This window comes from Anopheles nili, chromosome 3, assembly GCF_943737925.1.
Source record: "Anopheles nili chromosome 3, idAnoNiliSN_F5_01, whole genome shotgun sequence".
Taxonomy (NCBI): domain Eukaryota; kingdom Metazoa; phylum Arthropoda; class Insecta; order Diptera; family Culicidae; genus Anopheles; species Anopheles nili.
Genome location: NC_071292.1, coordinates 29,520,046 through 29,540,655, shown reverse-complemented (window position 1 = coordinate 29,540,655; position 20,610 = coordinate 29,520,046). Strand labels below are relative to the sequence as shown.

The window sequence follows — 20,610 nt, the reverse complement described above, 5'->3', positions numbered from 1 at the left end:
AAAACCCCAATTGGGGATTCAAACCCCGGGAAAAGTCGTGCCAAACGAGAGACCGACTCCCAGCTGTCGAAACCAGGTCCTTTGTGCTTTCGTCGAAAGATGCTCGCAGATGCAATGATCTGCGAGATGGCGATAGCGGGGAACTGAAGGCCTACGGGCGACAAGTGTGTGTGTGTGTGCTGATAATTAGTTCTCATTGGCACAAGTGATTAGAGCGGCACCGTACGCCAGTACATTGATCTCGACATCATCCCGGACAACCCGTTCCGATCGAGCAATGGATGGTCTAACCGGGAGGCAACTCCCGGCGAAGATGGCATTTACCGAGCCGAATGACCCACGTGCTCCAAGTGTCGAAAACAGCAGCGACATCGATATGATTTCAGCATCCGTGACACCGGGTGGTAGCGCCATTGCCGACGATGTTTCCGCCCGCGGCCTGATGGCATCCGTCTGCGATTCCAACCCGCCCGGTACGACGAATGATGCGGCCCCATTGAGCCATACAACCGACGACATGCCGACTCGTATTGATACTGTGACATTGAAATGTGATTTAAATGATTACCTGATTAACCTTACGAACGTTAGATGTAGTTTAACGCGGTCGGACGCTGCTGCTTCCGTGGCCTGCGAGTCTCCTGTTGCCGGGAGCATTATCAAGCAACCGATCCGCAGGACGATGCAGCAGTTGCACAAAGGGAACCACACCGATGGTCCGTCGTACACGCGTTTCGACGAGCTGGTACGTTGCACAGAGCGAGAACGTCAATGGCGCCTTGCCCGCAGTCCCATAGCCACGATGCCGCGTATGAGGCTGTGCGGTGGAGGCGAAGATTCCATCAACAACGGCACGAGTGCCTGGGGTACGCCACCAGGTGCTGCCAGCAACGGGACCGTCAGTGCCTGGGGTGTCCTGCCTAACCAGCAACAGGTGCAGCAGCAACAACAGCAGGCGCAACCGCAACCCGCCTGGGGTGGCAACGCCGGCAATGCAAACAACAATAACAACAATAATGGGCCTACTGGGGCAGTCGGGAATGGCAACGGTGCGACCGGCAGTGGTGGCGCTATGCAGCAGCGTGGTGGTGGCTCAGTACCGTTGGATCCCAACTCGAACAAGGCCACTGGAAGTCAACCCGGTGCACCGAACGCTTGGAATGCAACGGCCAATCATAACCGCGGATCGTCGGCCGGTGGAGGAACGAACGCAGTGGCCAACGTTACCAACAACAATGGCAACCTTCATCACAGCCATAATCAGCACCAGCCGGTGGGACCAGCTGGCCAAGGACAACCGCAGCAGCAACAGGCGGGCAATGGAACGGCCAAGAACCAGCTCGAGGTGCTCAGCACGATGCGGGACGCTTTGTTCAGTCAGGATGGTTGGGGAGGTCAGCACGTCAATCAGGATACGAACTGGGAGGTGCCGGGTTCACCGGAACCACAGGGTGCCATCGTTGCGGCCGCTTCTGCCAATGCAGCTGTCGCAGCCGCGAAACCGGATGGTGGTGTTCCGTCGCACGGAGCTGGTCCGGGAGGGTGGAAGGCGCAAACCATGAACAACGGCACTGAACTGTGGGAAACGAACCTTCGGAATGGGGGTGGCGTGGGTAGTGTCCCACATCTGCAACACCAACAGCAACAGCAGCAACAACAACAACCGACGGTATCACATTTGGGTCCATCGAAAGGACCTGCTTGGGTTCCGGCTAACAACCTCGGTGGAACATGGATGGAAGATGATGATGGAACGGGTGGCGTTGGTCCTGAGGCGGGTGCCAGCGTTTGGAACGGCAGCTCAGCGGCACTTGTGGCCGGTACGGTGCCACTCGGACAGGGTATCGCTGGTGGTGGCGGTCCAGGACCGGGTGTTGGAGGTCCATCGCCTGGCGCCGGTTGGGGAGCGCTTAATAACGGAAACGTGGTGGGCTCACCATCCGCCACCGGAGGAGGAATGTGGCCACCGGGTGGTGGTGTGCCGGCCATTGCAACGGCGACGGCAGCCGTGACGCCGACTAGCGCCGTGTCGATGAGCAATGTGGCGGCCATTGGTGTGAAGAAGGATCTGAGTGAATGGGGAGGAGCTGCTGCGGTGGGTTCCGTTGGACCTGCACCGATGGGAGTCGCGGGTGGTCCGAATCTTCAATCGCAGGGTGGTTGGGACGCAAGGACGGGTGTCCCCGGTGGAGCAGGAAGCGGGCAAGCGGTGGGCGGATTCAACCTGGCTTCCGCCATGGGTGGAGGACAATCGAACGCAGCGTTGGGTGATCGAGTTGGAGGTGGCGGTGACTTACGAGGTGATCCGCGTGGCATTTCTGGTCGGTTGAATGGAGCGGCCGCTGGAGGCATGTGGGGTGCGGCTATGGCGGATCAGCGTGCATCGGCTCAAGCCGGAGGAGGCGGTGGAGGACTTCCCGGATCCGTTGGTGGCGCAGGAGGACCCCAGCAGTGGGGCGGAAACAACAATGCCACCGGAATGGGTTCCGGATCGAACAAGATACCTTCCGGATGGGATGACGGACGGCCTGCCGCGTTAGATGATGCTACAGGAGGCGGTGCGCTTTGGGGACAAGGAAGCGGACCATTGCATCGACAGAACTCGGCCGGTTGGAAGGATATGGGTGATGTTATGATGCGTCCCGGTGCTGGCGGTCCTATGCAACGGAACCAGCAACAATCCGTGCAAACCGGTGGAGGTTCGTTTGTTGGCCCCGTTCCGTCAGCAAATGCACCCGGTGGCGTGCGGCTTTCACTCGGTAAAGGAGCTGACGCCTCGTGGATGGGACGGAACGGTTCCTGGGAGGATGCAACACCTGCCGCGCCCGGTTGGGGTGACGAAAAAGGCGCTCCATGGAACATGGATCTGATGGCAAACGGTGGTATGGGGGGTGGAGGAGGTTGGAATAAAACACCCACCACACCCAAATCGGCCGGTCTTGAATGGCCCGACCCGAATGAGCTGGGTGCATCCGCCGGTGGTGGCATGGATTGGTGCCTGGGCGGGAAACCATCCGGTGGCGGTGGATCAAACAAGCAGCCACCATTGGGCAACCCACTGGAGCTGATCCGCACCAGCAAGGAGTACCGGCTGCTGTGTGAAACTGGCCACAAAAAGGAGGACGTCGAGTTTGCGCTTCGCACCACCAACATGAATATCGACGATGCACTCGAGCTTTTGCGTCATGGCGCTGCTGTTGCAGGGCTTTCCGGAAGCGGATGGCGCAGACCACTTTCCGACGATCATGCCGGAGGTGGCGGTGCAGGTGGAGGAGCTGGCGGCGGCGGTGGTGGACTTGGTGGAATGGGCTTCGACAGAGCTTATTCGGGACGGATTCCTCCTCTCAATCACGCAGCCAGTGGGTTGTCATACTTACAGGTAAGTACGCAGCCACATTTCCATCATCGATTGTTTTGAAATAAACGGCTTCGATCAACGTCTCGTCGTTTGTCGTTCGTACAGAACAATCAAAGCATGCTGAACAACATCCCCGGTGGTGGGATCAATCTCGACGGTACCGGACCGGCCAATTTGGTAGCGCTGAACAATCTGAAGTATCTGTCGCAAGGTTCCGGCTCGGCGGCGGCTACGGCAGGACATCCATCATTCAATCACAATTCCTTGTTACCGCCCGGAGGCCGTGGGCCTAATCAACAACAGCAGCAACCACACCAGCAACAGCAGCTGGCAGCGGCCGCCGCTGGGCAACCTTCCAGCCAGCAGCTTCGCATGCTCGTCCAGCAGATCCAGCTGGCCGTGCAGAACGGTTTCCTAAGTCATCAGATCCTCAATCAACCGTTAGCGCCGCAGACGTTCATTCTGTTGAACCAGTTGCTCACTCATATTAAGGTAGGCGCCGTGATTTGGTCGTTATATTGTTTCTAAGACGACGATGACTTACGGACGCGTTAAACTAATCGTAATGTTATTCGTTTTGTAGCAAATGCAATTGACACAAAGCAACTTGGCGCGCAGCGGAGCTACCGGCGGTGTCAGTGCCGTCCAGCTAACGTTGGCCATCAACAAGCATAAGACGCAGATTGCGCAGCTCCAGCAGCAAATCGCAGCACAGCAGAGTATTTATCTGAAGCAGCAACAGCAACAACAACAGCAGCAACAGCAGGGACACCAGAGTTCGATGGGACCACCACCGCCTCCGCTGATGTCTTCGAACCCGGCCGCTAACCTTGGCATGGATTTCCTTCGCCAGCAGCAACAGCAGCAGCAGCAGCACCAGGATCTTATGGCACTGCATAACACCTTCGGGGAGATGGCACTCGGCAAGGACCCACTCCTAACGTCTTCTGGTGGCGTTTTCCCGCCACCGGTCGTACCCTTGCAGCAGCAACAACAACAGCAACACGCTGTGGCTTCGGCGACCGCCGGAAACGTTGGAGGCGGCGTCGTCGTTAGCGGCAGTACTAGTCAGCAGTCTCGCTTAAACCAGTGGAAGCTTCCGTCGCTCGACAAGGACCCATCCGCTGGTAAAGATGATCTCACCGATTTCTCGCGCGCTCCCGGTCCCACGGGAAAGTCCGGATTGACCAACACCACTACCAGCTCCAACATAAGCGCTCTGGGTCTCGTGCAAGATGGGTACGTAGGATGGGATCAGGATAGGGTTGAAACAACCACTCGAAGTAATTCATTTTCTCTATTCTCGGTGACACAGAACCTGGGCAACTGGTCGTGCCAACTTGGGAGATGATTGGCCGGAGCAAACGGGTGACAACGATGGAAAAGATTGGGCTACCAACGCCACCACCACTAACCCCTCGTCACAGGACAATTCCGCTTTTAACGACCTAGTAGTACCTGAGTTCGAGCCGGGCAAACCATGGAAGGTTCGTAACGGGAATGGCAACAAGTTTAACGACTCCTGATAATAACGATTGCCGCTTGTTCTGCTTCCAGGGGACGCAACTAAAGATCGAGGACGACCCTAGTATTACGCCGGGCAGTGTGGCCCGTTCGCCAATCTCCATTTCCACCGCCAAAGACTCGGAACTGTTCGGTGGTGCATCCGTGACCGATAAGCTGTCCCCGGTGTCCGCGGCCGATGGAGGCGGCCTGAATCTTACGTCTTCCGCGTGGAGCTTCAACACGGCCTCACTCACGTCGGTAGCGGGAGGTGGTGCTGGTGCCGCGAAGGCGTTGGGCGCTAAATCGGTCTGGTCTGACAATTCGGCCGCTGCCAGTAGCTCGGCTGTCGATGTTTGGGGTACGTCGATTGGTAAACCCTCGGCAACGCGAGGTCCACCACCCGGTTTGGGTGGAACGACTTCCAATAAGAACGGCGGTGGGCATGGAAATGGTGGTGCTACTGGCGTTGGTGCTAGTGCCGGAGCTGGAGGATGGCCCGGTGGAGCCAGCGGTCCTGCTGGGACGATTGGAGGGTCTCAGCGTGCTGGCGGTTGGGCTACGGCCGGAACCTCATGGTTATTGCTGAAGAACGTACCATCACAGGTGTGTTACGAGGAAGACCCAGTCGATCTTGGTAACGTAGATCACCGTTCCTTTCTCATTATCATGCTTTTTCCCATCACAGATTGACACTTTGACGCTACGTGCGCTTTGCATCCAACACGGCGCTATTCTTAACTTCCACTCGTATCCGGCCCACGGGCTTGCACTGTGCCGCTATCCGACCCGAGAGGAAGCTGCCAAGGCACAGCAGGCGCTCAACAATTGCACGCTCAACTCGGGCACGATCAATGCCGAGTGTCCCGCCAGCGAAGCGGAGGTTCAAACCTACCTTCAGCAGCTGAACAACACGACTAGCGGAGCGGCCGCATCCGTAGCCAGCAGTAGCGGTTCGAATGTAACGTCCCAGTCCTGGAGACAGCGTGGTTCGAGCGGTTCAGGTGCGTACACGGATTGTGAAGTGCGTCCGAAGACAAACGAGTATAGCTAAATGTTCTATTTCGTACAACAGGTGCTGACACGTGGGGCTCTGGATGGGCTCTCGGTAGTGGTGGAGGTGCCGCCGGAAGCACCGGTAGCGGTGGAGGCAGTAGCCTTTGGGCACCGTTGGATGGTGGGGCCGATCACGGAACACCGTCCAACCTGAACTCGTTCCTACCGGACAGCTTGCTCGGGCCGGAACTGAATTAGGCCACGCCGGTGTTGACCGCATTTTCCTGCGCACCCATTCCAAATGCGCCCCGTGAGGTACGGAACTACGGATGTGGTCGCAAGTTTAAGTAGAGCGAATGCACACCACGACGCAGGGGAAAAGTGGTGCTACCTTCTTGGCTGGTAGTCGGAAACCCGGTGGTGGAGTGAGAGAGTTCCAGTTTGGCACTGCTTCGATGTTCTTTCCTCATGCAGTACACGTAGCTGTGTGTACTTTTTACTGATTCTTCCTATGGAAACCCTCCTGCAGTGGCGTTTTAATCATTCAAGCGTAATACACATACCAGTTAGGCGACGAAGCATCGCGCAATCGTAACGTTAGCGACAGGGTTTTAACCGATGCAGGTTTTAAACAGAACTCTGTGTCATTTTGTTCGTTAGAATTTTGAACCGGAACCGTTGTCGCGGGTGAATGGTACTCGTGGTAGATAAGGAGCTAAGGAGAAGCACGTGTGTATCTACGTCTGCCGCAGCACCACCTTTAGCACCGGAGTGATCAACATGTGGTAGCAAAAAAAAAAGAACACGAAACGAAACGCTCCAGCTGGAGTCATTGAACGTAAATGGTAAAATGCAGCCAGCCGGAAAGGAAAACATTTCTAACGAACACACATGCACACAAAGTCCTTGTAGTTGAACTCCACTATCCAGCAAAGGAAGAGACAAAGAAAAAGAGTAACAAAACTCAAGCACACTTAAGCCGGCTTCAACCCGCCGCCGTATCTTACTGTCGATAATATGCATTAATCGAGGGCCAGCGAACTGAGCCGTAGCTGCGGACGCGTTGATCAATGTGAACTGGAGAGCTCTAAATGTCCTGGAAACTCCCCGGCCCGCCGTACCGCCCTCCCACATATGCAATCGATTGATTTGGCCGGTGGGTGGGATGGGGGAGGCAAGCAACAAAAGGATATATTTATTAATTTTAATATACACATCATGCGAACGCAGCGAATGACGATGATGATAACGATGATACTGATGGCGTACAGATGATGATGGAAAAAGCAGTGAACGTATTAGATTTACTATATTATTAAAAGGTATATACATAAATGTTATTATTTTTGAAATTATTTAGACCTAATGGAGAGATAAATAAACCGAAACCCATTACATGCTCTAGATTACATGGAACGAGGTTTATGTTTTGTGCAAAACTGTTCCGTAGAAATCACGCGATATTGGGCCCAACTACAATGGTAGTCTGCTGTGGTGAGGAGAGAACCAGGTAAAGAAGAAAGAAAGTTCTTTCGGAAGGGCAAGAAGAACTCATAAACAGAATGGTCACGTTTAAATCGGATAACGATCGAATCACGTTGTCATATTTCGCCATTTATTTCATTAGGTTTTGTTTTATCGGCATCCTGACACTTGCTCCTATGCCGTAGAAACGGCGCGTTTCGGGTGAATTTTTTCGCACAACCACACACGAACGGATAGTCCCCGGTGTGGCTCATTTCGTGGCGCTTTCGATCGGTACAGTAAGCGAACCGCTTCGAACAATACCGACATTCCAGCGATTTATCTTTCGTATGCACCTTCAAATGCTCGCTCAAACGGGACCGATTCTTGCACTGCTTTCCACAGTGCGGACAAACGCTGTAGTATGCGTCGGAGTGGACGCGCTGGTGCATTCGGAGGTTCGATTTCCGGTGAAAGCGCAACCCGCAGATCTTACACACCTCCTGCTTCTCGCGATGCAGCAGTGAATGCATCTTAAGGTTTTGCTCCTTTTTGAAGCTGGCCCCACACTCCTGGCAGGTGTGCTTCCGCTCATCGGCATGCACGTGCTCGTGTGTGGCAAGTTGCGAGGGCGTCACAAAGCAAGCGCCGCACGTGCCACAGGAATAGTTGCGTGGTTTGTAGGCCACGTGCTGGTGTCTCCGAAGGTTCGCCTCATGCTGGAACAGCTTGTAACAGATCTCGCACCGCACCGGACGGGTGGAATCGTGTACCGTCCGACGAACCGAGTGTTGCTGATCGGTGTGAGCAAGCAAGGACTCAATCGTGGAAAAAGACGCATAGCAATCGCAGCATTTTTTGATCGGTGAGCTAAACAAACATGGGTGTTTCTTTGGACGCCCTTTAGCGGTTAAGGGACGTATAAGGGCTCGCTTTAGCTGCAGCAACCGCTGGTGAGTGCATAGTTCCTGTGCCGAGGAAAAACATCGATCGCAATTATCGCATCGGTGGTTACTATGCACACTATTTTCAGCATCATCCTGCGCTTGATGCTGCGAGTGCATGTGGTCATTCAGCTCATCTTTGGAGACGAATTTTAACATACAATCTCCGTAGCAGCAATACCGAAATGACGACGAGACAGAACCAGCGAGATCATTTAATGGAAAACTTTGAATTTCTGCGTCTGGAATAACGTTTATCTCATCCTCCGTGTCGTCGTATTGCTCGAGGTATTCGACGGGGAATTCTTCTTCCTTGCTGAATCCGTCCTGAAACGGAACATCCACCAACTCATGCAAAATTTCAACACCGTCCTCTGTGGGCCTCGGTTCGATCGGTTCCTGATAGGATTGCCCTGGAATGGTCTCGCTGTACGGTGAACTATTAGTAGCGGGCTGTTTTCTGCAATCAATAAGTAAGGTCATACACTGTTCAACGGTATTTAGCGAGCGGGTAACTTACTGCTTTTCAAGGACCTGTTGCACCCGCAGTTCGGAGTCCGATTGACGGCATTTCTTAACGAACGTGAAAGCCACCATGGCCTCTTCACAGCATTTCGTACAGGCTTGCGAGGGTAAGTCGTCATCTTCTGATATCTGCAAAGCAAAGTAGATTTAAAGAAATATGCCAACTGCTGCTACAGGCTACACTTGTGGTCCACTTTTGCTCACATACCAGGACATCCGCGCAGTATTGTATGATTTGGGATATAGCTATCCCCCCATCGTGAACAAAAAGAGATTTGTAACATTTACTATTGCAATCCAAGCAAACACGGCATTGCATTTTTTAAGTTCGAAGTTGTTCGTCACCGTATCAAGAGTGAACTACAAATTGGATACCAAATACAAAGTGGAACGCCCCCTTGCTCGGGTTTGTTTACGTTTATTGTTTGGGTCTAGGGGGTAAACGTCAAGCATACTCTTTGACAGTTTCGTTCCGTGCTATCAAAACAAAACAAAAGGGGCAGCAAAAAGGAAGAAGCATCAGTAAACAAACATTACGAGACCAGGGCAGTGCATGGCTAATATTCATTGTTTTATTGCTTTTAATCCTGAGCAGCGCAGTATTCGATGAAGTGTCCCGTTTACTGTCGAACAGGACTATTTCGCTAGTCAATAGATGGTGTGCATGTGGTAGAGCGGAAGCAACTAGCAACAGTAGCGAATTACCTGTCCGTCCCTGTACACAGAAAATGTTCGACAATAACATCAACAACTACGTGCTGAAGGTGGAGCTGGCCAAATGCTTCGGTAACCTTGGGACGGTCTACCTGGCACAGCATCGGCCCTCACAGCAGCATGTCGCGGTGAAAAAGTTCCTGGTTGAAGATCTCAAGAACGACATCAGCTACGTAATGGACGAGGCGAAGCATCTGCGCGAGTTCGACCATCCCAACATCCTCACCTACTACACGGCGTTCGTGCACCACCTCGATCTGTATTTCGTGGTGCCGCTCATGTGCTACGCGTCCTGCCGGGACACGATGATGAACTACTTCGATACCGGCTTCCCGGAGCCGATCCTGGTGTGCATCCTGCGTGACGTGCTGCAGGGCCTGGTGTACCTGCACTGGCGGGGTTACATCCACCGGTCGATCCGAGCGAGCCACGTCTTTCTGAACGAGACACGTGCCGTGCTGGGGGGCTTCCGGGCGTGCACCAGCTTCCTCGGTGAGGGAAAACGAGTCCGGAATTTGCACGAACTACCGCCACAGTCGGTGAAGTCGCTCAACTGGCTCGCCCCCGAAGTGTTGGCCCAGAACCTGGTAGGTTACACGGAAAAATCAGACGTGTACAGCCTCGCGGTCACGGTGATCGAACTGGCAAACGGGTTGGAACCGTTTTACAACCTCACAACAACGCTCATGCTGACGGAGAAGATGAATGGCTATCTGCCGATGCTGTTGGATGCCAGCACCGTCGTGACCGACGACATGCAGGGGCAGTCAATGGAAGGGAAACCGAACGAGGCGGCCACGGCGCAGATGAGGCAGATCTACGCCTCGAGACAGTTTTCCGACGCACTTCACAAGTTCGCCGAACAGTGCCTGGAAAGGTAGCCAATGTGACGGGAAAAGGCTTTGTTTCTTTTGAAGACAACCGATTTTCTTTGCTTTCCCATCCGCAGAGACCCCAAGATCCGGCCGAGTGCCTCCGCCTTGGTGTCGCATCCCGTATTCAAGCAGGTTTCACACACCAACATTCGAGAACAGTTTGCCCTGCACTGCATACAAAAGGTTGACTTTGACTCAATTCAAGGTAAGTGCCGGAGAGTTTCTTTTGATCGAACTTTACTCAACTTTTGCATCTTCTTCCCAACCGCAGACCACGACATCAGTCTGACGAACAGCTTCTCACAGCTCCGCGTGGACGCTGGTGGTTCTTTCGAGTGGGATTTCGACGATTCGTAACGCCCGCTTGCGCAAGGTGAAAGACATAGTCCCTCCTAGAACACTGCAGCGGTTTCATCTGCGATACGGCTTTCAGTATCTTTTTTGCGGAATCATTAACGGGCAGGTTTCGTAAATCATTGCATTGCCGTCACGGAGAATGCCGGAGCTCGCAGCAGGAACAGGGCACGAGCATATGGGATGAAGGTAAAGGCAACCGAAAAACGGAGCTTGTACGTACACTATCACACGTGCCCGGCGATAAAACGCGCTTTCTATGCTTTTTTGGCATTGATATTTAACTACCGATTATGTTTTATTTTTCCAATCGTTATGTAGTTCGAGTTTAGTATGTGGGAATGGAAGCGCAAGTAAAAGAGCATTATTATGAAAAGCATGGAAATAAACAAAAAAACAAACACCTGAACACGTCAACTCGATTCCTTTAAGTATCTCCTACATGGAGTAGATGTTTATTGTATTAAGAAAAGTTTGCAGTGCCTACCACTAGAACACCCACCCACACACACGCGCGCACATCTAAATTCAAAATAAGTGAGCTGGATTTTGTCTCGCAGCCGACCTGAAAAAAACCCCTAATACTTTAACTTTACTGCAGACTTGCAGATGGAAATTAACCTTCACATAACCTTTCCCGGTTCCGTTTTTCGTGTGTCTCACTATGTGTGGTAAAAAGAAAACCTACGTTTGGCAGAAACCACTGCACATAATGGCTTGGGAATCACTAGCGCAGCTTCGATTATTAGTACTCGTTTCCACTTTACCAATCCAAAAGGTAATATCGCTAGATAGAGGAAAGAAAATGCAAACTGCACACAGTCTGGCACGAGCGTAGGAATGGAAACATAAGTGGCTTAAGTAAACGATAGCTCTGCTTCACCGTAAGTCTATCGCTAATTAGTCGGGTAAGATTTGTGTTGTGTGTGTGTGTGTGCCTGCGTGCGTGTGTGTGGATGTGTTTGTATTTCGTTTCCTTTCTCGAAACAGTAGCGAGAAAGTACGTGTCCATATAAGAACGGTCCGCGTACGGTCGCATATGGCCGTTAGAAAATACAGAGGCCATGCCCACGCGGTTTGCTAACCGCTCATAACCATCCGAACGAACTCTTCGTAGTTCACGTTTCCTTGCGAGTCCTCCTGGTTCTGGAGCAGTTGTTCGACCTGAAACGATGACGAGAAAACGTTCCTTGTAATAAAGCCGATAGGGGTCCAAACTCATTGCGTCCTGTACCTCATCGTCACCCAGCTTTTCACCGAGCGTCGTCAGCAGATGGCGCAACTCGGCGGACGAAATGAAGCCACTGGCGTCCTTGTCGAAGTGGCGCAGTCCTTCGATGAAGTCGTCCGCCGTTTCGGCCGTGCGTTGCTTCGAGATGGCCTGGTAGATGGGTAGGAACACCTCAAACGAGACGCGTTCGTCCGGTTTCAGCTGCATCGTGAACTTCTTCACGTCCGATTCGGTTGGGTTTTGGCCAAGGGCTCGGAGACACTCGCCAATTTGCTGCTGCTGGATCTTGCCATCGCCGCGGTTGTCGAACAGGTTGAACGCCTCCTGGAATTCTGGGTGCATATGAGAGAGAGAGAGAGAGAGAGAAAGGGGACATAAATAATTTACACAATTTTATTAAACAAATCTATTGTTTTAAACGTTTCGTAAAACTACTCAGGAGTATCAACTAACAATAATAAGATGCAATGTTACTCTAAATACCAGTAACATATGGATCAATCTAACATGTTTTTAGTTACATTTTTATCCCTTTGTTGTGTAAAGAGGGGAACAAACGACATATATCATCCTACAACTACGTTTTGCAAGCCACTGTTGCATCACTTGCCCATTTGCCGTTGCAATTGTGCAAACAATTGTCTACTAGTAGCCGTTCCTTTCTTGGCAACACGTGTTGCCATCGACATCCAGCTTTCCAGGGCAGGAAGCTTAACCACGACCCATTATCAATACGCGCGGGAGGTGCTTAATTAACAAGCATTTTTCCTTTCCTGTCGACATGGCATCGAAACGAGGGCATATTCAATCATTGAAATGCCTGCTAAAGGCAACTCATGTTAGTCGGGGCAAGCGACGGATGAATAATGCTTACTTAAAAAAACGATCACAAAACGAGGGAAGCAACAACAGACACTTTCATCTCTTAATCAAATAACAAAGAGACTTAAATTGGTGATCAAAATAGCAACTAAATGGAGTAATATTAAGTTGCTTTTTTCCAATTACTGGCAGTTATTCTCCTAAAGCGTACATTACGATCTACGTACATTACATACAAACAAAGAGCGTGCTTTACAATCTTTTTTAACACGATAAAACGCACTGAGAAAGCACCGTTTTTCACCGGAAAACCCACGATAGCATACCATCAAAGCGCACCGGGTGCATTAGTGTCAAATTTCCGCCGTGCTGATTATAAAAAGGATTCAATTTGTATTGCGGCGCTTGGTCCTGGCTGTGATACGCGATATGTCCTCGCGTGTCGATCGCGCGATCGCGAAAGTAAACGCCGACGCCGACGACGATATGGTGGACCATCAAACCGGGGCAAGAAAGAGCACCCATGTTCCGTTCCTTCTGATTGCCTTCCCTTGCGCCTGGACCAACCAAACGCACTCTGCTGCAACCTGATCTTACCTTCCACGGAGGTGAAGTTGTTTTTCTTCGGCGGATCGTACATATACATGGCTGCGTGTGGCTGAGAGACGACACCTACTATAAGAGTAGCTACGCGAAAAGAAGGCTTTGCGTTCGTTTTTACCACCGGCAACAACTTTGGAATTTACGCAACCCCGCCACACCACAATTCACCCCCTCTAAACTGCACGATGGAAAGCGATTCACCAACGACTAGCAAAACCCGCGAGGTTCGCAGCCCGCTAGCTAGACTGTGCAGTGCTGTTTTAAGACGTTTTGTGGAGGACACGATGCGACCTTCGGTCGGTTTTGTGCGCACTTGCGGTTTTTCGCTGGTCAAAACCCCACTATTCCTTGTCCCCCGCCGGACCTATGGGGTAGGTTTTTCCACACTCGCCCACAGCGAGGAAAACTGGCACTCCGCGCAAGGTGTTCCGGTGCCGCAAAGGTTACCCACGGGGAGAATTGGGACGCGACGGCGACGATGACACAAAAACAAAGCCAACCGGGGACTAGAAACCGACACACGCCGCACGTTTGTCACAAATTGCGAGCCGTCACTCGATCGTTCGTAGGGGAAAGAGAGAGAGAATGACTTCAACTACACGGTTTTAACGGAAGATCAGCTGGATCGTGTTTCACGCGGTACGTGATCGTGCGGACTTCGGTACGAAGCGCGTGTCGACGCTCGGATCGTATGATGACAACTGGCGGCGAACCAAAAGCCACCACACACCAGCCTAGCGGTCTGGTTTGGTCTGTCTGGTTCGCTTGCATGTCTGCCCTCTGGCTCTCCCTACTACTACTTCTCCATCGATCCAACGGTGGGTTGGATGCTGCGCGACTCTGCACGATCTCCCCTCCCTTCTTCTCATCATCGATCGTCGTGGCTCCACGGTGTGTTCGAGAGTGTTTCGCGCCCTTCGCGGGTGTGTTTCGAGGTGCGTTTCTGTAGCGAAAAGGTACGGCAGCCTTCCTTCAGAAGGGGGTGGTGGGGATGTGACGCACACCGAGTGTTGGCTGGAGATGACAAAAACAACGTCATTCACACGCGCACGCACGCGCGCGTCCTATGTACGTGCATATATGCGTTGCTATGCATTTGCAATTCGCTCCAACCCAACGCATACTAACGCATTATGGATGGGTGAGAGCTTGAAGGGGCGCTTGCTGCAAAAAGCTGCAATGTTGAGAAGAGCATAAGTGTGTCACACGTTGGCAGAGGAATCTGTGAAGAAGCTATCACACAAACAGGACAACGTGGACGGCACACCATGCCCTAGGTCAATTTAGTCAGCTTGATCAAAAGTTGCAGGAATAATTCAAACATTATCCTTAAAAATCCAACATTATCCGACATCCTTATTTACCGGTTATCTTTGCCGACAAAACATTTGCATCGTCTGCCTTTCTTCTCTTTATTGCACGCGATCGTCATTGATAGAATAGACGATCTTCCGGATGATCTGAGAACCCCCAAAGGACATCGCTGTGTAATGCGCCTCGAAGACATTCTCCAGTTGATCGAAACTTATTGGTAGCGATATATTTTCAGCACCATCTGTGGCTTGGCGGTTAGGAATTGCCACCTCATCGCCTCTAGTATGCGAAATGACCTTTGAAGGAGCGATCGTCGAGTGAGCGAGACAGAGACGGAAAGAGCACAGCGAAAGGATTCCTCGCAAGGCGCCACGGTATGTTTCGCGAATGACAAAATAATACCTCTTTTATCCGGTTCGACAAAAGGAGCGCCATTCCCAGGAGGCAGCTAGCCCAAAAGTCCATCATAAAAAAACCTGATCTCACGCAAAACGGACCCGAAGGACGAACGGGTCCGCATAAGCTCGGTGATCGCAGAAATAATAACAACAGCAACAAACTCCTTCTCTCCGGGCGAAATGCAGCGACTTAAATGGTATTGCCGCTAAAGCGACGAGACTATTAACTGCACGTGCGTTTCCATCGAGCTAGCGTGAGGGACAACGCAAAAGCCCCCAGGACGATGGAGGTGGCTTTGCCCATGTATGGTATGTCTCTAGGAGCGGTTGTTCCCGCGAACCGGAGCCTCTTTTAGTCAGTGTCGATTGCGCCCAACCGAAAGGGCCCGCAAGAAATGGGGGTTTTCATTTTTTTTTTCGCTTATACAATGAGAAGAGAACCAATGGTGGGCCAACAAACAGCACTCCGAAAGTCATTATTGTTACGCTGCTGTGTCAATTCGGGTTTGACTTAATGCTTCACAAAGGTGCATCCACGATGCGGATATTAATTAAGGCCATTGCGTGTGTATTACTACGGTACACGAGAGCCAAAACCCTTTCGCCATTCAAATCATTTCCCATCACTCTCCCCGGAAAAGCTCCCAGGGCGAGATGCTGGCTGGAGATACCTAAACAAAGAAGATTTGCACTTATCTCCGACCTCGTGGAAAATACAAAAAGACAAGATTTTCACTTGTACGAAATGGAAAGCATAGTCACACGCTTTCGCGGATAGAAAAGACGGTTCCAGAGTAAGTCTTAACCGGAATTGATAGAGCTTACGTTGGCGGCTCAATGCTTTTTTTCCTTCCCGTCATGCAATTAAATACACGATACACTTTGGCAAAAAAATACAAATATACGGGAACACAAATATCACCGGTCAGGTGTGCTCTACACCCGCAAAAAAACGCCCTCCAGCGTATGCCAACGGTAACCTAATTGAATTGTACCAACCAGCCACAATAAGGAAAACAACCGCGGCAACATTTTGCAAACCTCAGCAAGCACACCTTCGTGCGGAGCCCAATAAATTGTCACCATAAACGGCAACAGCCCGAAAAAAAGGGACATAAAAATCGTAAAACAAAAAATAAACCCCTCGCTCTTACCAAATATAAACTTGCCACACTTCGCAACCCAATTCGAGATGGGTCAAACACGTGTGTTCCATCGATTCCAGTCGATTCGAACGGACGGTTGGAGAACGGAACCCTGAGCCAGAGCTGACCAAAAGAAGGCAATCGGACCTCCGAGCGTGTGCGACCCCGAGAGCTCAACACCATTTATGGTAGAAAATTGAATAATCTTTTATGTTCGCCAGCGATCTCCCTTCTTCGATCGATCCCCATACACACACTAAAGCAAATATACCTACTTGTGAACGAGAGTTACAGCGTATAGTGATCGTATAGGGTGACGATGATCGGAAGATGATCGGTTTTTGGTTATGCTTAATGCGCTGATACTCAAGGTGGAATATCTTAACATGATACATAACCATTTTTAAATATTTCAATTAATTCATATTTCAGTATAATAGATAACTAATTAACTATATACTAAGTACAGATCGTGCGATTGAATTCAAGTGTTATAAAATATAATCAAGATTGAGTTAGACAATACTAAAAGATACTGGTTAATTTAAATGCAATTCAATTGATAAGTCAGCTTATTGGATACGTGGAATTATTGCATTTTACATAGGACAAAAGAACACTTGCATATTGCATACCAATTAAGGTGGTATTATCAAACATATTACACCAATCAAGACATCATGCCGTGCCACTTATGCCGTGTAAGGAGTCATTCGATTCCACATCATAATTGGGTGGTAAAATAAGACAAATCGCATCGCTAGATTCGACTGCTAATCCTCGCTTGTAAAGAATGTTTATGTAAATGTAATTCGTTTCCGTCATAGAGCCCTAAGAAGGGTTTAAATAGTATTAGAGATGGCATTGATGAATTCATCTGATTGATATATCAAGAAAAGAAAGGAACGAGGATCTAATACGATCGTGAGTTGAACATATACGTAATTCTTTTCAAATAAAAAAGGAAGTAACCGTACCGTGATCATGGCATGAAATATTGTTGAAAATATGCCAAAACTCCAATATCGAACAATAACACAATTTTCGGCTCGCAAGAAGCTCAAGGGTCAACAAGTTGCTATCCCTTTTCGTTTAATGAGCCACTGTAACGTACGCAATGACAAGAACAAAAAATGATAAAAAATTGCCCCACCACTTCGACCTCCCGGCTGCATATGTTCCGGTGTAGTAAAAACTTAGCCCCATCTTTGTCGAGGCCACTACGCTATGTGCCCAACAGCGTGCGCACTTTGTTTCCCTTTTAAGGAACCCGTCGCAAATACGCCGACCTCGTTTCTTCGCTCAACAAACTGGAGGGAGACATAAGCCTTCTTATGGTACAAAACCACGCACTCGCGTCTGACCTACCGGCCCTGATGGACGTGTGTGTTTGTGTTCTTCCAACATGTTTTAATAATATTATACAAGCCAGTCGTTTCGTATATAAGCCTGTAGCCGTATGGTAAGAACCTTTTTCTTATCCAACGATCAGCGTGATAGATTGATTATCTGTCGAAAATGCTAGGCTTGACATGAAGATCAGACACGTTTTCAACACATTATCAGTAGCAGGTTGTTATCAATTTATTCTTACTCCTTGTGTTCCGATAAAACCCAGGTAAATTACTATAAAAACTATACAAAAAAAATTGCTAGGATACACTTGGAAATTTTCAAAAACAGCAAAGTGAAACACCTCAACTTTTAACCCAATTTGGTTGTTTGTTAAAGATAAATTTCAATAACGCCAATCGATTTGTAACATAAAAAATAGCACAACTGCAGGGCGTTTGTAATGACTTCATGCATTACCACCGATGCTCGGTTTCTTATCATGCTTTATCATTCGATGTAGCAATGCAGAAAAATAAATAAAATCAATGTCCCCTTTTATCGTATTTTTTGCCTTCGTTTTTTTAACGCTATCGTGTTGAAGTCGCCTTGTGGTGTAGAAATTTTAAAAGGATCATTCAAAAACGAAATATACGACTTCAATATGTCGAAAATTATGACACCTGCGCTGATCCACCGATTAATTATGCCAGAATGTTGAGGCATAAATATTAATATGCCAGAATTTCATCGCAATCGTGCGTCATAGATATCTTCAACACTCTCTTCCACTAGGGGTATTTTTGCACGTTGAACATCTGCGTTCATGAAGGATGTTTCTCGCGCATTGCCACAAGTCACTGAGCCATAAAGCTGTCTTCCTCCCGTGGAGCGTGAATGTTAAGAAAACATGACACGGCTATCGCCATGGTACAGCAGGCACACGCAGGCGGGCAGGTTTTGAAACCGTGATTTGTCATCAGTATGTGACTTTCTTGCCGCCGCCTCGTTTTTCTTTTTCGAACCCCTTCTCGTAGGTGGTGGCATGACAACTGAGCGTGAGCCACCGATCATGACGTCACTGTTATGGAAGTTTATCATCTTACAGAAAGGTGAAATTTCTGGTACACTTTAGCAGAATTCGCTTCTTACTATAAGATGCGTTAACGTCTACAGATATGTATGACCGTCTGGGTTGTTTAAATCTTAATAAGTTTCAAAACTTACCAGCCAGTTGATCCTCGGTGAGATTAGTCTACAATACAAGCGTTAACAAAGGAAAACAAAACATGAATATTTTAAACGCTGGAGTCAACCCATCGGCGGGCACTGGAGTCATGTTGTTACTTACCATTTTGTAGGTTGGGATGTGTGAAGTCTGTTAAATCAAAAGAATACTAAATGCAAATGGGATCTGATCTAGAATTTTATGAAATTCCAGAGCAACACTCGCGGAATGAATATCGAATGCGAATACTGGACAGTTTGACAGATTTCTCGGTGAATAATCGTTTGCCCGTTTGGCCAATGACAACCCAAGCCCAAGGTTCGCACAATGCCACCGTTCGAACACATCCGAATTTCAGGTTACTGGTCGATATTGAATTGACATTGCCTTTAACAATAAAAACAAATACTATATGAACACCAAATGGAATCATAAGTGAGAATTGGCACTATTTATTTTCCAATGAATATTACGAAAATCATAGCAGGCAACGGACGGAAAGTGTTTGTTTTTCTATATATCTTGGTATGCTGGAATCAGCTGCTGTCAGTGGAGGTATTTGGGGTAAAAAAACGAATTTTCCTCTGCTTGTCATGCAAAAGTATCATCTAAATTGTTTGAGAAAGATTGAACGAGTTCGCTCGGTGTTACCGTGTTGAAAATTTTGCATAGCTTCGCCGCGTACAAAAACAATAGCCCCGTATGTACTGATGCACTAGCAAACATATATCGTTTGCGCGAGTTGTTGTTCTTATATCGTAGTGTATTAATTTTGATCTTTAAATGGCATTGCGTAGTGTGTTAAACGAATGCAGATGTGATAATCTTTCTAATGCTTATTGTGCTGGGTGCACTAGTTCAGTGTGGAAGATCTGTTGAAGCACCTGCTAGCGTAGCATTCACAGCCTTCTGGTATTACATAAATTGTTGATATTCTCCAACGCAGAACGGAAGCAAAGGATTAACTTTTAAACGCAAAAAACTGTGTAGACCGCGCGCGTGAGCGTGTGTGGGTGCGTTTCTGTTGTGAAGTGTGAGCGAGAGAGAAGGAACGAGAGCAACTAAGAATGTAACTAAAACGGACAATGCACAAAGTTTATCCAATTAGTATCTCCGAGGTTTGAGCGTGACTAGAGAGCGCACTGAAAATCAATAATCGTACACATTTAGTGTCCCTTATCCAGTTCATATTTGCGTCTAAAATATTCGTTTAATTGAACAATCATGCTAACATGTCGTGTTTGCTCAGGGCTATTTGCTTGCAAGCAATAAAGCAATCACAAACTGTCCCTATAAAAGGCTTTGGCGTGTTAAGGTCAGGCGTGCATCGGATGGCGTGGTTCAACGAAGTCAAGCGCTTCCAGTCCTGGTGCCAAAACATTTCCTGAACAGCTGATTGATCATAATAATACCAGCATAGGAGCATTAGACAGGTCGCTCATTTACGCTCTACTGCTACGCCCTCTGGGTGACACGGCGCGTGGAACTCACGCATTTGTTATCAAACATCGGGCATCGGCAAAACGGTAAGCCGAAGTCGGTGTTCAATTTTTGCCCAACCACAAACACATAAAGTTTGAAAGTAAAACAAAAAATAGTAACAATAAAACCGTAAACGATGGAGCGGTAAGTGCTGCTCATGGTCGAACGCATTTGATTCGATTCGATCGAATGGTGTGTTACAATTAGAAAATGATCACACTACTTCGGCCTTGAAGTGACGACAAACTGTTCGACTTGTCGGTGCGTGATAGGCGCCATCTTCGTGATGAGTTTTCGTGCGATTTGCCTCGACACTTAAAAT

The 20,610-nt window shown here is 49.2% G+C and overlaps 4 protein-coding genes across 6 annotated transcripts; 2 read left to right on the top strand and 2 right to left on the bottom strand.

Annotated features, from left to right (window-relative positions):
* Positions 1 to 313: 313 nt before the first annotated feature.
* On the top strand, positions 314 to 7,260 carry LOC128724038 (protein Gawky-like). The gene is made up of 8 exons (XM_053817803.1): positions 314 to 3,379; positions 3,464 to 3,850; positions 3,942 to 4,597; positions 4,674 to 4,845; positions 4,916 to 5,318; positions 5,397 to 5,467; positions 5,550 to 5,865; positions 5,937 to 7,260. The coding sequence occupies exons 1-8, from the start codon at positions 314 to 316 to the stop codon at positions 6,113 to 6,115; spliced, it is 5,250 nt and encodes a 1,749-aa protein (XP_053673778.1). The 3' UTR covers positions 6,116 to 7,260.
* A 198-nt stretch (positions 7,261 to 7,458) lies between these two features.
* LOC128724037 (zinc finger protein 154-like) lies at positions 7,459 to 9,109 on the bottom strand. Its single transcript, XM_053817802.1, has 3 exons — positions 8,999 to 9,109; positions 8,786 to 8,919; positions 7,459 to 8,725 (listed from the first exon to the last, which is right to left on the bottom strand). Exons 1-3 carry the CDS (start codon positions 9,107 to 9,109, stop codon positions 7,459 to 7,461), a joined length of 1,512 nt encoding a protein of 503 aa, XP_053673777.1.
* A 401-nt stretch (positions 9,110 to 9,510) lies between these two features.
* On the top strand, positions 9,511 to 10,786 carry LOC128727078 (STE20-related kinase adapter protein alpha). Its single transcript, XM_053820945.1, has 3 exons — positions 9,511 to 10,381; positions 10,454 to 10,584; positions 10,651 to 10,786. Exons 1-3 carry the CDS (start codon positions 9,519 to 9,521, stop codon positions 10,734 to 10,736), a joined length of 1,080 nt encoding a protein of 359 aa, XP_053676920.1. The 5' UTR covers positions 9,511 to 9,518; the 3' UTR covers positions 10,737 to 10,786.
* A 381-nt stretch (positions 10,787 to 11,167) lies between these two features.
* Positions 11,168 to 20,447, bottom strand: LOC128727080 (myosin-2 essential light chain). Of its 3 annotated transcripts, none has more exons than XM_053820947.1 (4): positions 20,424 to 20,447; positions 18,806 to 18,833; positions 11,968 to 12,296; positions 11,168 to 11,897 (listed from the first exon to the last, which is right to left on the bottom strand). In XM_053820947.1, exons 1-4 carry the CDS (start codon positions 20,445 to 20,447, stop codon positions 11,814 to 11,816), a joined length of 465 nt encoding a protein of 154 aa, XP_053676922.1. In that variant the 3' UTR covers positions 11,168 to 11,813. The 3 variants fall into 3 exon arrangements, with proteins under 3 accessions (XP_053676922.1, XP_053676923.1, XP_053676921.1); XM_053820948.1 differs by lacking the exon at positions 20,424 to 20,447 and adding an exon at positions 18,930 to 19,069 and having other exon boundaries at positions 11,169 to 11,897; XM_053820946.1 differs by lacking the exons at positions 18,806 to 18,833; positions 20,424 to 20,447 and adding an exon at positions 13,384 to 14,078 and having other exon boundaries at positions 11,171 to 11,897.
* Between the last annotated feature and the right edge of the window lie 163 nt (positions 20,448 to 20,610).

Coding starts and splice junctions, on each gene's coding strand:
- LOC128727080 (XM_053820947.1), bottom strand. CDS start 20,447: ATGAGCAGCACTTACCGCTCCATC. Junction 18,834..20,423: donor GCAGCACTTACCGCTCCATC/GTTTACGGTTTT, acceptor CTTGTATTGTAG/ACTAATCTCACCGAGGATCA. Junction 11,898..11,967: donor AAAAGCTGGGTGACGATGAG/GTACAGGACGCA, acceptor TCATCGTTTCAG/GTCGAACAACTGCTCCAGAA.
- LOC128724037 (XM_053817802.1), bottom strand. CDS start 9,109: ATGCAATGCCGTGTTTGCTTGGATTGCAATAGTAAATGTTACAAATCT. Junction 8,920..8,998: donor AATACTGCGCGGATGTCCTG/GTATGTGAGCAA, acceptor TTTGCTTTGCAG/ATATCAGAAGATGACGACTT. Junction 8,726..8,785: donor CAACAGGTCCTTGAAAAGCA/GTAAGTTACCCG, acceptor TATTGATTGCAG/AAAACAGCCCGCTACTAATA.
- LOC128727078 (XM_053820945.1), top strand. CDS start 9,519: ATGTTCGACAATAACATCAACAACTACGTGCTGAAGGTGGAGCTGGCC. Junction 10,382..10,453: donor GCCGAACAGTGCCTGGAAAG/GTAGCCAATGTG, acceptor TCCCATCCGCAG/AGACCCCAAGATCCGGCCGA. Junction 10,585..10,650: donor TGACTTTGACTCAATTCAAG/GTAAGTGCCGGA, acceptor TCCCAACCGCAG/ACCACGACATCAGTCTGACG.
- LOC128724038 (XM_053817803.1), top strand. CDS start 314: ATGGCATTTACCGAGCCGAATGACCCACGTGCTCCAAGTGTCGAAAAC. Junction 3,380..3,463: donor GTGGGTTGTCATACTTACAG/GTAAGTACGCAG, acceptor TCGTTCGTACAG/AACAATCAAAGCATGCTGAA. Junction 5,319..5,396: donor CGGTGGGCATGGAAATGGTG/GTGCTACTGGCG, acceptor GGACGATTGGAG/GGTCTCAGCGTGCTGGCGGT.